The sequence below is a fragment of the Populus euphratica genome, unplaced genomic scaffold (genome assembly GCF_000495115.2).
Source record: "Populus euphratica unplaced genomic scaffold, PopEup_1.0 scaffold58.1, whole genome shotgun sequence".
Lineage (NCBI taxonomy): Eukaryota > Viridiplantae > Streptophyta > Magnoliopsida > Malpighiales > Salicaceae > Populus > Populus euphratica.
The window spans coordinates 730,144-746,120 of NW_011499864.1; the positions used below are offsets into that span (position 1 = coordinate 730,144).

Genomic DNA, 15,977 nt, shown 5'->3' on the forward strand with positions numbered 1-15,977 from the left:
GAAGTTAATAAACTCTCCTAGACTGGGTGGGTTAACTCGGATTAATCAAAACATTATTATTTAAATATTTCTTTTTTTTACATTTAGGTTTGAATTTTATTGTGCATGTCTGTTATACTTGCGGTGCCTTACATTTTTATTAGGTTTGCAGGATATTCAGTGGGCCGTGAGATTAGTCGTGGTGCACGCAAGGTGACCCGAACACCCATGTAAATAAAAAAAAATATTATTATTTAAAATAAAATAAAATAAAATAACATGATTTTAACATCATCACAGAGTCATTCAAGTTTACCCAAGTTAAACCGCGTGGCTACTTTTTGATTCCAAAACTCGAGAATCCTGGTCCATTAGTTGCTTTCAAAAGAGACTTATCAAGTTTTGATTCATTGAAAACTTTGCCATACAAGATATCATGTATCAGAACGGAATAATTTGTGTGATCATAAACCCTCGAACCATGGAGTCCAGACAAGTGATGTTGTGGACCAAAACTTGTTGTCTAATGCTATTTTCCCTTAGGTCTCCTAGGATATGCCCTTGTGTGAAATCTGCTAGGGTTACTTTTCCTTGTCAGAAGAGATTTCAACGTCTGATACAAGGAATGCTTTGCTTGCTCATACAGGATAGGAAAGTTTAACAATGGGAGCATGCATCATCACATCCTCTATTTCTTAATGTTGGTGAGGATTTTGTGAACGACATTCTCCTCACTAGTAAATCCCAACAACAATATGACAAAGGGACAAGGTGATTGCAGAGGGGAATCATCACACTAAGGCTGTCAAGGAAAAATAAATAAACAAAACTTCCTTTTAAAATATAATATTTCATTAAAAAAACTACTTTTTTGGTTTGGAAAACACATTCTACTAATTCTCTTTAATATTCTTTTTATAAGTTTTTCACTGCTATTCAAATGAAAAAATGTGAAAAATTGGATTTTTTTAGCAACATAAGATATTAAAATTACCTTTTTAACATTTTTATATATAGTTAGTGTCATAAATTTACTTTTTATTATAATTTAAAAGGATTTGTTTTTTTGGAGTTACAGTATAATTTTCTTTTTCATAATAATTTTTACTTGTAAAAAAAAAATAGTTGTAATCTCGATGTATTTTTTAAGTGAAAACTCATCTTTGTTTTCAAGAAATGAACACGTTTTTTCAATTTTTCATTAGATAAGGCGAAGAAAACTGGGAAAGGAAAATAATTTTACATTGCTAAACACATCCATAAGTTTCTCAAAACTTTGGAAACGGTTGAACGGGCTCAAAGATTATAGCGCAAAATATACCAGGCACACATCATACAGAATGTCGAAGTTCTCCCAAGCCATGTCTTCCGCTTCTGTCTATAAATGCTGGCAGTCATGAACCAATAGCAGACAGAATCTGGGAACAGAGAAAAAGCAGTGCAACATCATTATCAATAAGTATTCACCATTATAGCTCTGAATGTTAAACTCTAATTGGCAATATAAGGTAGCTACCTTGTCGGTGAAAATGCGGAATACATCAACTCCCATAGCTACGTCGAGTTCCTACCAGAGGAAACAACAGGTTTTAACAGGACATCTTCCTCACATTTAAGTGGAAATCAGATTACTTACAGTTTCTGGGTCCGTGGAACAATCGATCTTATGTATGAGTTTTTGAAGGCTCTCATCCATCAAATCATTACGAATTTCACTGGAAGAAGCTGCATGCCAAAGAAGACAATCATTCATTCCTTGTAGAAGAGCATCTTACCAGTCATGGTTTCAGGAATTAAAATATTAGGACCTAGTAATGCTCCTAACCCTGACCAGTTATCTTAATCAGACAACATTGAACTTCTGTCGTATAACATATGTGTCGAGATAAAAGAATCTTGTATTCCCAAATAATTTATTATGTCACTAGGCAATTAACAATTATAAATAAAGTAACACATAACAAAGACATGCAACTAGCAAATTAAAAGATAAAATATGCAAACATGATTAGTCATTCATTGCACTGCACACTACGCCAATTAATGACCAAACTTATACATCAATGCTAGAAGAGACCAAGATATATCAATGGGAACAGGATCAGAGATATGGTTGTTTTAACAAGGAGCTGCGGGACAAGATATGAACAGTGTGAACCAGAAAACTAGGGATAATTTTTTTTGTCAATTAACAAACAGGCAGAGCCCTCACACATGTAATGGTAGTTTAAATACCTAAAGTATAAATTGTAAAAGCAGAAACAAGAAACATGTTCACCTATTTGGTTCACAAGTACTTTAGAGTGGTTCATAGAGTAGCCTTACAAGGAGCAAACCTCACACATAGTTGTGAATGCTTTCTATTTTAATTTACAAAATGCTGACTGCAAATCATTCTAATTGAGAACCAATGGCATTTGGCAAGAACTATTTTTCTGAATGTGTATCCTAGTCGCTCTGAATTTGCTTCATTTTACCATGTTTTTGAAAGTTTGATGCTTATTAACCTAGACATCAGCATAAAATCCGTGCGGCTGTAACTTCAAGAGCCTCTGTATTGCTTGAAACATGGAGAAATTGGGGGGGAAATAGAAGGCAGTCACTTTCCTCAGCCTTTAAAAGCTTCTTTACAAACGATGTGACAGTAAGTGCAAATTATCTCTCCTACAAAGAAATATTAAAAGTATCGCCTTCAACAATCGTCACAAGAACATACCTATAGACTCTAGTTGCAACTTTAGCAGCACCTCGCCCGGTTCATCAACTTTAACTGGCCTTTTTTCCACCACTTTCACATCAGCAACTGACAAATTCAAAGTAAAACAAAATTCCAAATATAAACTCCTCAGATAAAATCTTGAATTAAGTATCATATAACAATGAAGTTCCTTGAGCTGAAAGGACATTAACAGTTATATTCTGTTCTGTTAAAAGTTTTAATCGTTATAGAGCTACAGGCAGCCTACAGAGTATATATAAGGAGGTGGCAAGGAGAAACGAACCATGTAATTAAAAAACACATCACAAAGTTGCAAGAACATGAAGTACAGCACTGAATCACATCATCCATCAACATTCATCGAGGAACAAAATCTTACCTGGCTTTTCCTCCACAGGTACTGGTATTGCACAAGGGGTTTCTGCACCATTCATTTAAAACTCACATTAGTCCATGTACCAGATACCATGCCACTTCCAACAATAGCAGTATGAAAAATATGTGATACAATAAACTCTGGTCAGCTTTACCTAAATCTAAACTAGGCCAGAAGCCTCAACCTCTGAAAGGTTTTCTTTCCCCTCTGAATTATAAAATGATAAGTTTTTCTTCAAACCTCATGTGTAACAAAAGTTTCCAGCAACATCCTCACAAATCAGTAAACAAGTACCACTAATTACTGCCAAAAAGCAAACTTCATTGCTCCCACCACCTCATATTTTCTATGTTCATATTCCGTGCCCCGGTCTGTAAAATCAAAAGAAAGCCTAACATCCCCTAATAGCAACTTTGTGTTCTGCCTCTAATTATTCTAGTTATCATCTATCCCAAATAAACTCCAAAAAAGCATGCTTCATATCTTCTCCATTCTTCTAACAATCATAAATAAATAAATTGATAATTCACCTGGGATTCCGAATATATTTCCAAGCATGATACTTCCTCAAGTTCAAGATACTGAAATAAAGAAAGAAAAATAAGATAAAACAATAAAAAAAGAAAATACCTTTATGTTTGGTGAAGCAGACAAGAGAACAGCTGCAAAAAAGAAAAACAAGAATTCCATCAAAAGATAAAGAAAAGCTGTATCCTGTCCAAAAGAAAACAGCAAGCCAATGAGTCTGGTTTTGTTGCTTACTATGGAACACGACAAGAAGGGCACTTGTACTTAGATTCAGCTTCATGACAGACTTGGCACTTGTGCTTGGTTCCCATCAAGCTGTTTCTTCTGTGTTTTTCTTCCTTCTTCTTTAAGCTCTCGCTAAACTGTGAAATAATAGCTATGGCGGGCCTGAGAGGCTGAGACGCTTAACCGACCACCGATTCTCTGTGGGACTCCTCTCTGCTGCGGTGGCTTTTTGGGGTTCAATACGATGATTTATAAGATTTGTCTTCTTCATTAAACTTTAGTCCCTGTATTCTTCGAAGGTTTTTGATTAAGTTCCGATACTTTTTTTTATTTGATTGAGTCCTTGTGTGTTTTGCAATTCTTATGATCCTTCTACAAGAGTTCATTGTTATTCAATATTTATTTCATAGTTAAAAAGCTGATTTGGGCATCGGGTATCAATCCAAGGCGAGGCCTGGTTTCCAGGTTAAAAGCATCCATTCGATTTTTATTTAAAAAAAATAAAAATAATATTATTTTAATAAATAAAAAAAATCCAACAATTGGTGGTCAAGCTTTGAAGAGTCAAGGCTAGATTGACTAGATTAACTGAGTTTTTTTTTTTAAAAAAATTAGATTAATTTAGGTTTTGGATAAAAAAAAAAATTAGATTAATTTAGGTTTTGGATTTACCATCAAATCAGTTTAGTTTTAAAAAAATAATTTAAAAAAAAAAGATATTTTCTATTATTATGAAATTATATTTTTCTTTATCATTCATACCATGTTTTAAAAAAAGAGGTAGGACAGTGATTTAAAAATAAATAAATCATAAATGTACTGTTAATTTATATCCATGTTTAAATTAAAAATGGTTCATGTTCGATGAAATGTTTTTAGTAATTATTTTTTAAAAGATTTATATAAATTTATCATAACTATCAATCATTAAATCTTGGAATAATTCAATTTATTTCTCTAATTTTTTACTTAAATCTAGTTTAAAAACCATGATTAAAAATGAAACAAATTAATATTATTATAATAATTTCATAACATTCAAAGCTAATCTTTTAAAAATAATCCTAAACAATCAATTAGGAAAAGAAAAGAAAAAACTAGCAAAACAGTGCCTGGAAATTAGTTCTTAAGAGTGCATGCAGGAAAATACTTCCATAGATGGATAGATCAATTAACCCTAATTGCTATCCTCGTGTTATTTGCCGCTGGCGCCGCCTCCTGCTGCGCCGCTGTGAAACAAGTTCAAGGACATCGTAGGGTTGCCCAACAATAAAACTCCTGTAGAGATAAGTGGATATATACCATGGGTTACTTTCCCATTACCTCTTTTTAAATTGTTATTAAACCCGATGCAGTGGCTTGAATTATTCAGAATATCCAAGATTTAATGTCTAATTTAAATTAGGTTTTAATTTGAACCAAAATAAAAAATTTACTTCGTTGATTTAATAAATAAAATAACTTGATAAAATTCAATTCAAATTAAATCAAGTGAATATGAAAGATTTTTTTCCTAAAAGAAAAGATAAAAGACAAAAAAAAACAGTTTTAATAAAAAAAATAATTTATAAAATTAACTCAATAATCCATAAATTGGCTGAACAACCCAATGCTTCAAACCCCTTTTCAAGTCAATGGACATAACACGTATGGTTTAAATAGAGATTGAGATATCAATCCGTAACCACAGTTTAAAATAAATAATTTATTTTTTCAAAAAACTATAAATTATAGCTTTTTTTTCTTCCCTAGAATTTCAAGAGTTCTCTGTAAATCTCATAAGATTATGAATGCATTTGAAAAAGTGGTGCAAACAGACCAAAGGATGTTCATCAACCGTCACAGTTCATAATACAGATCCCTGTCTTAACACCAGTAAATGGCATTTAAAGGTCTGCCAGAAACCAAGTGGCTCGTTTAGCAAGCAACAAAGAAAGCGAGCTCTTTTTGGTGTAGCATTCATAACAGCTGCTGTCATACAACGGGGCGGATGCCTAGAATTTCCTTGGTTTTAACTACTAAAATTGGAGATCGCAAAATAAATTCAAGCAGTTTCCCAACTAGAATTTTATCATTTCTTCATACACCGGCAGACAACCTTGTATTCTCGAGTCTAGGAACAAATAATCGAACTTGAACTTACAATAAACAGTCCAAAAACAGAAAAGCACGACTAGAATGGACTTCCCAGGTGACACGACAACAATCTCATCACATGTAGAGTCCTTCCGGCACCCCTTCTTTCTTCTTGAACATCACCTTTTCCTTGGCCTTCTTGAAGTCAGTATGTGTCACCTGCAGGGCAGAACTTTTAGATCATGACCACATGGAAAACCATCCTATATAAAAATATCTAGACACAGGCACAACTTCAAAAACTACCTTGAAAGCACATTAAAAAATTAAGTTCCCTCATTAAAGAAGGCCAGAAGCTAGTAGCAGAACTTACAATGACAGAGTGTCACTGCAGACCATGCTTTTCAGCCTTGAGGCCAGATCAATGCATGTGGTTCAAAGTTCAAACTAATGAAAAGGAAACAAATAACAGCAGGAGCACTGGGGTGGGGGTTGATGAGTAGGGGGTGAGTGTGTGTGTGTGTTAATTTTTGTTTTCAGTTCAAGGGGAGGGTTCCAAATGAACCTTAGGCTACACAATGGTGGGGACCAATCCCCCATCACATAATAGTAATAATGAAGGAAATTGGAGTCATTGGGATTCCCAGAAAAATGAATGACTAAACCCCTATTGAGGAACAATCTAAATCTTGACCAATAGAAATCCAAATACTCTCACCAACAAAAGTTCAGGAAATCAAAATTTGGCTCACCTTCATGCGCCGCTCTCGTAAAGCAAGCAGTCCAGCTTCAGTGCATATTGCCTTTATATCTGCTCCAGAGAACTCATCCTTGGTCATAACAAATTCTTCTAAGTTGACATCATCAGCTAATGTCATTCTAGCTGTGTGTATCTACAACCCACATATTGAGATTAATTGTAAAAGCACGCTTGACAGATTCATTGATAAAAAAAGCAAAGCGATAAGACATAAGATCACAAACAATCAAAAGGAATGACTTCCAAATGCTATTTCAAATGCTATTTCACGCGATCAAGCCATGCATACCTGGAAGATACGCCTCCTTGTTTTGATATCAGGAAGAGGAAATTCAATCTTCCTGTCAATCCGACCAGGCCGAAGCAAAGCAGGATCAAGGCTTTCAATTCGGTTAGTTGCAAGAATCACTTTAACATCTCCTCTTGAATCAAAACCATCTAACTGGTTCAGTAGTTCCAACATGGTCCTCTGAATTTCACGTTCACCACCTGAATGGGCATCATACCTGTAAGACATATTAAAGCAGAAACATTTCAAATCACATCAGTAAGAGCATAAATATTTTATTTATTCCCTCTTTATGAGTAAACTGTAAATTTTACTAATTCACCTCTTTGTACCAACAGCATCAATTTCATCGATGAAGACAATAGATGGAGAGAGATCATCAGCAACTCTGAAAAGCTCCCTCACTAGTTTTGGGCCATCTCCCAAGTATTTTTGAATCAATTCACTTCCAACAACACGTAAGAAAGTTGCTGATGTTGAATTAGCCACTGCCTGGAAACCACCAAGGCTTATGAAGTCAGTTTTAGTTTGGTCAGCTTATATAAAATTATAATGCCATTCCATTACAGAAAAATTAACAGAAAAAATAAATTTTCTCCCACTTTTGATAGATAGTTATCCTCCATGTAAAAACCATATAAATGTTCAGCACTTCAATACAACAACCCCATCAAGGCAAAAAAAACCATCTAAATGCTTATGTGTATGCTTTCAACAAGAAATTTACTGCAGTCGTATGAAAAATACCAGGAATATTAGAGTAGAAACATAAGTCACTGATTTTGCAAGCACAAAATTCTCTCAGGTCATTCTGAACAAAGCACAAAATTATGTGATGCGAGTTAACCTTGGCAATGATTGCTTGATATTGAAATACATTGAACTAACTAACATAGTCATGTGATAAGCAGTTTCTAGGTTTAAAATCAATGAAATTCGTGTTTAAAATTGGGCTTTCAAAAAGAGACACGGCAACAAAAGCCAACAATAAAAGCAAATAATTTGGTGAAGAATCTCCATGTTGGATTCAGAGTCAAGTCAAAGATGACATCAAGAAATGCAACAGTGCAATGGAAAATATTTTGATTACACACCTTTGCAAGCAAGGTCTTTCCAGTCCCAGGCTCTCCATACAAAATAACTCCCTTAGGAGGCTTAATACCAATATCTTCATATAATTCAGGATGAGTTAGTGGGAGCTCAACTGCTTCTTTGATTTCCTGGATCTGGGCATCCAGACCACCTATGTCAGCATAAGATTCTAATGGAGCCTTCTCCACCTTCATCACAGATACCATTGGATCAACTTCATGTTGAAGAATCCCAACAACAGATAGAACCTGTCAAGAAGCATCCAAGTTATAATCGAAATCGTTCTCCTAAATGAGATATATCAATTGACATGCATAATATGGCATGAGACAACCAATATAACCCATTCAGCCTGCATCCAGCCAATAATTACATACTCCACAAGAACCTGAATAATCATATTGCATATATTGTGAAATCTTTAATGCTAATTTTGCCAGACTACTTGTAATCCAAAGAATTGCATTATGTTGCACCAGACTTAAAGCTATAACTTTAGAAGAAGCTACATTTGCAAAGAAAGAAAGTATATGATCAAACTGGGCCAGGGGTTGATAATGCTGTTGTCAGCATCCAAAATGTCATACACAAAAGCAAAGACCTCGACTTCCAAATCTATTAAGATCATAACAATGGTACAAGATAATGCTCATTGCTTTAGATTCCGTTCAAAACTCATCACAGCAGACATTCCAAGTTCACAACAGCACTTCAGGATCCAGCAAGCGAGACTATACCCCTCAATTCAATTCAAATACCACAAAACACAAACCCATCACCGACCCATACCTAGATTATCAGTTTCTTACTGCACCTTGGACCAAAGAACCAGTTACTACTCTGGTCTGAAATCAGGAAACCCATATTAATCATTTTCAAAACCTGAGCAACTCATAAAACCACACAATTCAAAACCAACAAAATTAAAAACAACCAAACATACAAACCCCTAATCTCAAAAAAGAAAAAAACATACAAACCCTCACATTACAATATCCAACAAAAAAAAAACATCACACTTGAACTAGGAACTACAATCCAAAACCCTAAAAGCTTCAAAATTTCCAAAAAAAAAAAGGAGAATCAAGAAAAATAAACCCCAATATTACCTTATTATGCATCAAGATAGCACAACCAGGCTCGAGTTGATCCTTATCAACAAAAGACAAAATCCCAACATAGTACTCAGGTCCAACCGAAGAGGAAACGATGGCATGATTCTCGTCAATCAACTCCTCCAAATTTCCCACACTCATAGGCGAACCTCTCAAATCATCAACCTTGGATCTATCCTCCTCAGCTTTCTCTTCTTGTGGCTTCAACCTCTCTTGATTTGCCACAAACTCTTCTTCCATCAACAAATAATCCTTGATTCGCTCCATTTTCAGCAGTCTCAACTTACACTTAGTAAGCGGCGTCACCGTGGGCAGCCGTGCAGCCGCCTCCGGTCCCTTCTGCTTCCGCTGCTTTCGGCCCACCCGCGCTGGTGGCGCCGCCGGCTCAAATTTCTTGTCTTTCTTGTCGCTTCCATCTTGTTTTCTGTCTCCTGGTAGCCCTTGCCGATTCAGACCGCCCGATGGTCCCTGACCCATGTTTCGATTTTCTTGATTTTTGTTGCAAGACAGAGAGAGAGAGACGCAGAGTGTTGTATAAAAGAGAGGAGTTTGGCTTTGAGGGCAAGTCAGTGGTGTGCCTCTCTCTCACACTCTCTCTGTCTTGAGGTTTGGGCCCCTGGCCTTAATTATTTTTAGGCCCGTGAGTCTAGGCCCAAATACTTAAAAGAATATTTTGTTTTCCTGAATTTTCAAATTAAAGGATACAAGGTTCTCATCAATCTAGATCATAAAATTCGTACAATTATGATTATCAATTTTTTAAAGGATATAAAGTTCTCATCACATTGAATTAGACTTAAAAATGATTTTACTGTAATTGTAATATATCATTTTAATGAAATTCTTCTCAATTTAAAATTCATGCATATCCATTAATATCTTAAGTTAAAAAGTTTGATTTAGCCAAAAGAAATAATATTATTGACTCACCTATATGTTGCGTGGTTCGGACGTAAAAAATATACATATGTTGCGAGCTTGTTTATTAATATAAAAAATAAATTGTGTGAGGTTGATAAAAACTTATAAAAACATTATTTAATTTAAAAAATTTAAGATAATATATTTATTTAAAAAAATAATAAGATGATAATATTTTACATCTACGTAGATTAAATTAACTTAAGCTATTAAATATGAAATTCAAATTATAAAATCTTGATAAATTTATATAGAGTAAATCAAAATAAATTATAAAATTTAATTTTTAATTAATCTAATATTAAAAAATAAAATTAAAAATAATAATTTAATTTAACTCGAAATAACTCACTAAATTCATGAGTACTCAAGTTATGAAAATATAATATATAATCCTGTTAAAAATAGATTAAATAAATTATAAAGCTCAATCTAAATAAATCTAATATTAAAAAATAAAATTATAAATATTTTATTTTAATAAATAGTAATTTATAAAAGAATTAAGAATAAATTAACCTTTTCGTTTGGTTTTTGTTAAATAAATATAGGATGATAGCGTAAGAAGTAACGATTTGGTTCTTAATACTTCCATGTGACAATGAAATGATAACGAAAACAAAAGCAAGAAAGAAAAATTATCCTTGTGTGCTAAAATATCTTCATCAGTTGTGAACCACAAGAATCCCTGGGCTATACTTAATATATATTTGTTTTTATATTTTAAAAATATTTTAAAAAAAATTAAATTAAATTAAATTTTATTTACTTAAATTAATATTTATTTATTTTTAAATCATTTTAATATAATAATATCAAAAATAATTTTTTTTTTATTTTGATAAATTTTTAAACAAAAAATACTTTGAAAATAACTGCTATAAATGCTTAAATATATTTTTACTATTATTATTGTGTTTCAACTATGGAAGGTAATATTTTAAAAAATAATTTTAAAAAAATAAAATATATATTATTTTATTATATTTCTAAATAAAAAGTTTTTAAAACCAGCTGCTACCATTCTTTCTAATATCACTACCTAAACGTATTTAGTTCGGCAAACATTCCGAGAAGAACTTTCGGAGCAACGTAGTATTGAAACACATTCAATCTACTGCCCTGCAGGTTCCCAATTACGATAAAGCTCATCAAGACCATCATGATCAAGATTCTTTATGTAAATGCCATCGTCTTTTAGAGTCCAAACGCAGTTCTTCCACATGCATTTGTAGAAGAGGAGAACGTCATGCCAAAACACTTTGAAGACGGCCTGAGCATCATCCCTGTTCACATCACACCAGAACACTGTTCTAAGGAAGAAATCCTCTCTGAAACTCCAAGTGAAATTATCGCCTGCTGAAAGATAGTGGAAGCCAAGATCATCGTCTTTCGACTTGCAATGAACAGACAGCTCCCTGTTATTGCTTAGTCCATTGACAACATACACATGCCATGTTGTGAATTCATATAGAATACGTTCCTTCTTGGCTGCTACAAAACAATATTGGTGAATAAAATTGATGGCCAACGCCAGAACAAGTGCTGTAACAACAACCTTGTTGATGATCTTGGGGGCATTCGTCATTGGCAAATGGCTATTTCTATGAGCCAACAAGTGATATTTGTGAATTGTGATCGATCTTTCAAATATTTATCTACTTTTTAGAGGTGTATTTATATATATAATGTGATTGCATGGGTAATTAATTTCCTGTGCAATCATGGCTTTAATTTTGCAGCGTGATATAGAATTAAAATGGCATAAATTATCAGTCGAAAATTTAAAGCGTTATAAATTCATTAAATTGGGTGAATGTGCGTGATTAAACCGAGGGCAATTCTAAGGACATTCGTTCAATCTGGTGTCATGCCTTGTCCACTCAAATTTATAGAGGAATTTAGCAGTGTTGTTAGACTGGACAGGTCCGACAATTCAACTCATGAGTTAATTTAAAAATTTTAAATATGAGTTCATTTGTTTAAACCTAGGTGATTTGGCGGGTGAAATTTTTTATTAACTCTTGTTAATTTATTTAACTCGTAAGAAATTATAGGAGTGTTTAGGATGGTTTCTGCTTCTACTTTTGGGAATAGCTATGAAAATCAGGCTCTATCATATGTTCAGATCAACCACTAAATCAAGTTTAAAAATTTTATAATATAAAAAAAATATTAAATTAATGATTTTTTAGTGTTTTTTAATATTTTTGATGTGCTAATATAAAAACTAAAATAAAATATTTGAAAAAAATTCTTTTAATTTATTTTTAATTAAAAATCTATTTTAAAAAGCATCTCATACCGAAACCATGCCTCTATGATTCTAAAATTCACGTTAACTTTTTTGTTCTCTCTTCTCTTCATCCTTTTATATTTACTTTTATATTTACAATAACACTGATTTATAATTATCTATTATCATAATTTTATAATTTACCAACAAAATATTTTATCGATGGCTAGAAACTGACCTACGCCTACAAGACTTTTACTTACGGGAGGTTCCATTGTGTTACAGAGTTGACGGAGGAGGAGGAAGATGCAAAAAAGGAGAAGAGGGGGGGGATCGCACACCAGATTATAATTTAAATATTATTGATAGATTTATAGACATGTGTTACAAATGAGTTTATTTTATCAGTAATTTTCTTGATTGAAATAATATATTATTATACATTTTATTTTATTTTAATTTATTATTTTTCATACTATAATTCTCTTGATATATATCAAATAAATATTTTCATCATTATTTAATAATAAACACAATAAAAAAACTAACTTGTTGGTAAAGCTCATCACAATTTACTAATAAAAAATTTATATCAGCATTTTTGCTTATATTTACTAATTTTCTTGTAGTTATCGGTTCATACATGTATGCTACTAGCATACTCGTTTGGTATTGTTGTATTATATATTATTGCCACTTGTGTTTTACTTGGGTTAATAAGCTCATAACTCCCTTTATTTTTGTAATTTTTTTAGAGTGCCATCTATCAATTAATTTTTGTAACATGGCCGCCTATTTATATTTTGTTACTTAAATTCGTGATTACTTCCAAATCTAGATATTAAAAGTTGAGTTGATATGATCACGAGCGGGATCAGTTGCTCGCTTTCTTTGTTTTATCAAGGATTAAGTTTATAAGTTTATGCAATTTTATCATAATTCTGTAATTGAGTTGCGGTGTAGATAGATAATTAAGGCTAACTAAATCCCATATTAGAAGATAGAAATCTCGGGGTCTAATGCATCAAGCCAATTGATTTGCATTCAATATATGGATTTCGATGAAATAACTGAGGATAAGTAGGAGGTCTCTATTAAAAAAAAAAAAATTGATGAGGAATCATATTAAGAAAGTTAAAAAAATAGAGAGAATTCTTAGATTTTTAACCCTACTATATTAATGCGTAGTCTGGAAAAAGAAATATTATTAATAAACTAAAATTAATAGTTTCTATATGATACTTAATGTGATTTTAAGATTTTTATTCTTACTTATTGTAGAAAAAAAAAGTACTTAATAAAAATAGTGGACTCCAACATTAACAACAAAAACAATATTAGATACCATAATAAATTATTCTGGTTATGGTTACAATTATTCATGAAACAAAGAGCGATCTCATGCTAAAATTAATGTCCTGTAAAAATATCAAAACTTTTTGTGCCTATCTCCTAATATTTCGTGCTGCCACTGCTCTGGTAAAAAGAAAAAGAAAAAAAGAAAAAAAACTCTCTAAATATTGAGAGTTATAATTTAATTGGTCAGGTTTTATATTTAATTTTAAAAAAATTATTAGTTTGAATGTTATAAATTTTAAAATTATTAAAAATTTATATAATTGTTAATTTTAAAGAATTAATTAAAACATATATAATTTAGTATTTATGAAAAAAACAAAAAAAAACTATATGTGATGCTGTGAGCACCATGTGTGCTCCCCAGAATTTCTAGGGCCAACATGTCCTTCGACAGGTAGATTGCAAAGAAGCAAAGTTCTTAAATGAGAACCTAACAGCCCTGCAGCACAGTAATAACGGTAGGTGCGTGCAAGCTTTTCTTTACTAAAAGGTAATGAATTATTCAACTCAAGTCATTCAATGTCCCCTGATAGCCATCAGAGCTTTGCTGCTATCCAAGGAGCTAGTAGAAGCTGGTGGCCTCATCAATGCAAGTTTCACCAAGCATAATAATATCTCTGTCACGGATTGTCTGTTTTCTAGCATTATGGATCCACCAACTTGGAGATCAGGTCACAAAGATGACCATCCGATCGTTTGATGTCTCTGGAATTCTTGTTGGAAGAATCATAACACTTGGGTATTGAATTGTCTAGTTTCGGGATTTAATTTCAAGGGTATGCTTTTGCATATCAATAAATAGTAAACTTTGATGTTGATGTTTTTTTTACTTAATGTATTTGAAAATATAATAATGATTATTATTTAAAGTATTTTTTATTTAAAAATATATTAAAATATATATTTTTTAAATTATTTTTAACATCCTCACGAGTCTATATAATTTGAAAATATAACATATTAATTTAAAAAACATTTTTAAATTTTTAAAAAAACACTACCTCAATCACATTCCCAACATTTCGTGACACAACTTGTAAGTTATTATATTATTTCTTAATATTATTGTAATTGAAATTCCTTAAATCTAAAATTCATAAGCTTTAAACTCAACCATTTGGCTATTAAACAACTATATATCTAAAATCAAAAGACTTACGCAGACTCAAAAATGCTTTAACGTTACTTTCTTAAAATTCAGTATTGCTCAAACGCTTTTGGGGACATTCTTGTAGTTCTAGTTAGGGCCGAAGAGGTCACAGGATGGAGAGTTGCTGATAACCAGCCATGACAGGGCTCGAACCCAAGCTCACAAGAGCGAGGTTGATCGAAAGTATTTAACAGTACTGTACCAAGTGATTGCTGGCCATAAATTCTCTTGGATGGTTGTCAAGACATGGACTATTTGGACTGAAGAGAAAAATAAGACTAGTAATCTAGGGTTCAGGTTGATTGAGGGCGACGAGGTCTGATGCTTTAAGCCCTGAGGTAAAACCCCGAAGCACCTGATGCATGCACCTACCGACTTGAAGATATATGTCGGGCCAGTATCTCATTAATTAAAACATGTTTCTTCTTAAATTATGCCTATGTGTTTTTCATTCATGGGATTGCTAGCTAGTAACGCTCTTTAATTGGCATGACAAATCGTCCCAGGTAATTAGATAATTCCATTAATTGATCCCAGAATTTCTTCTTTTATATATAAATTACGATTGATCTATTAAAAACCTGTTATAACCATTAAAAAGAGAAAAAAGACACAAAACACCTGCAAAGTTATAGGAAGTTTACTTACCCAGAATCAGCATTAAAGGAAAGTATTTTTAACTTAATTTACCTGCTAACGGAAAGAACTATATATTACTAATAATTATAGTATATTTATCAGTTCATTAGTGCTGCTATCAGTTCTTGAGTTATTGGCAATGTAGAAAATACATCAAACTCAAATGTAGAAGACTTGCAAGAACGACAAGGAACTAAGCTTTTAGATATAATTAATTGATATCCATTCAAACATGACAATAACGATATCTCAAAGTACGTAAAAGACACCAAATTAAGGAAATACAAATAAAACCAGACACAGCAGCAGAAGGAACTGTATGCATGGTAACTAAAGCATAGACGACAACCTCACATGTTCAGCTTACTTAACTGAGACAAACTAGAAAGGAACTAAACTTGAGAGCAAATATTAATTTCAAGGGTAAGGAAGAACACCACTTCCACCACCAACACCCCCACCTACACCGCCTCCACCACCAACACCACCGCCAACACCACCACCCAAGCCCCC

General features: G+C 32.7%; 4 protein-coding genes across 5 annotated transcripts in view; all 4 read right to left on the reverse strand.

Annotated features, from left to right (window-relative positions):
* Positions 1-1,150: 1,150 nt before the first annotated feature.
* On the reverse strand, positions 1,151-4,077 carry LOC105125679 (HIT-type Zinc finger family protein). The gene is made up of 7 exons (XM_011026240.1): positions 3,837-4,077; positions 3,705-3,736; positions 3,078-3,119; positions 2,696-2,782; positions 1,616-1,704; positions 1,496-1,546; positions 1,151-1,397 (listed from the first exon to the last, which is right to left on the reverse strand). The coding sequence occupies exons 1-7, from the start codon at positions 3,911-3,913 to the stop codon at positions 1,374-1,376; spliced, it is 402 nt and encodes a 133-aa protein (XP_011024542.1). The 5' UTR covers positions 3,914-4,077; the 3' UTR covers positions 1,151-1,373.
* Positions 4,078-5,856: 1,779 nt separating this feature from the next.
* On the reverse strand, positions 5,857-9,724 carry LOC105125680 (26S proteasome regulatory subunit 4 homolog A). Its single transcript, XM_011026241.1, has 6 exons — positions 9,154-9,724; positions 8,047-8,292; positions 7,275-7,444; positions 6,953-7,169; positions 6,656-6,796; positions 5,857-6,122 (listed from the first exon to the last, which is right to left on the reverse strand). The coding sequence occupies exons 1-6, from the start codon at positions 9,634-9,636 to the stop codon at positions 6,039-6,041; spliced, it is 1,341 nt and encodes a 446-aa protein (XP_011024543.1). The 5' UTR covers positions 9,637-9,724; the 3' UTR covers positions 5,857-6,038.
* A 1,470-nt stretch (positions 9,725-11,194) lies between these two features.
* On the reverse strand, positions 11,195-11,668 carry LOC105125855 (uncharacterized). The gene has a single exon (XM_011026503.1). It carries the CDS (start codon positions 11,666-11,668, stop codon positions 11,195-11,197), a length of 474 nt encoding a protein of 157 aa, XP_011024805.1.
* Positions 11,669-15,645: 3,977 nt separating this feature from the next.
* LOC105125681 (acanthoscurrin-2-like) overlaps positions 15,646-15,977 on the reverse strand; it is an 844-nt gene continuing 512 nt past the window's right edge. Inside the window, exon 2 of one of the 2 annotated variants that reach the window (XM_011026242.1) lies at positions 15,646-15,974. In XM_011026242.1, coding sequence (XP_011024544.1) covers positions 15,882-15,974 — 93 coding nt within the window. In that variant the 3' untranslated portion in view covers positions 15,646-15,881. The remainder of the gene's footprint in view (positions 15,975-15,977) is intronic. The other variant, XM_011026243.1, reaches the window with a different exon arrangement.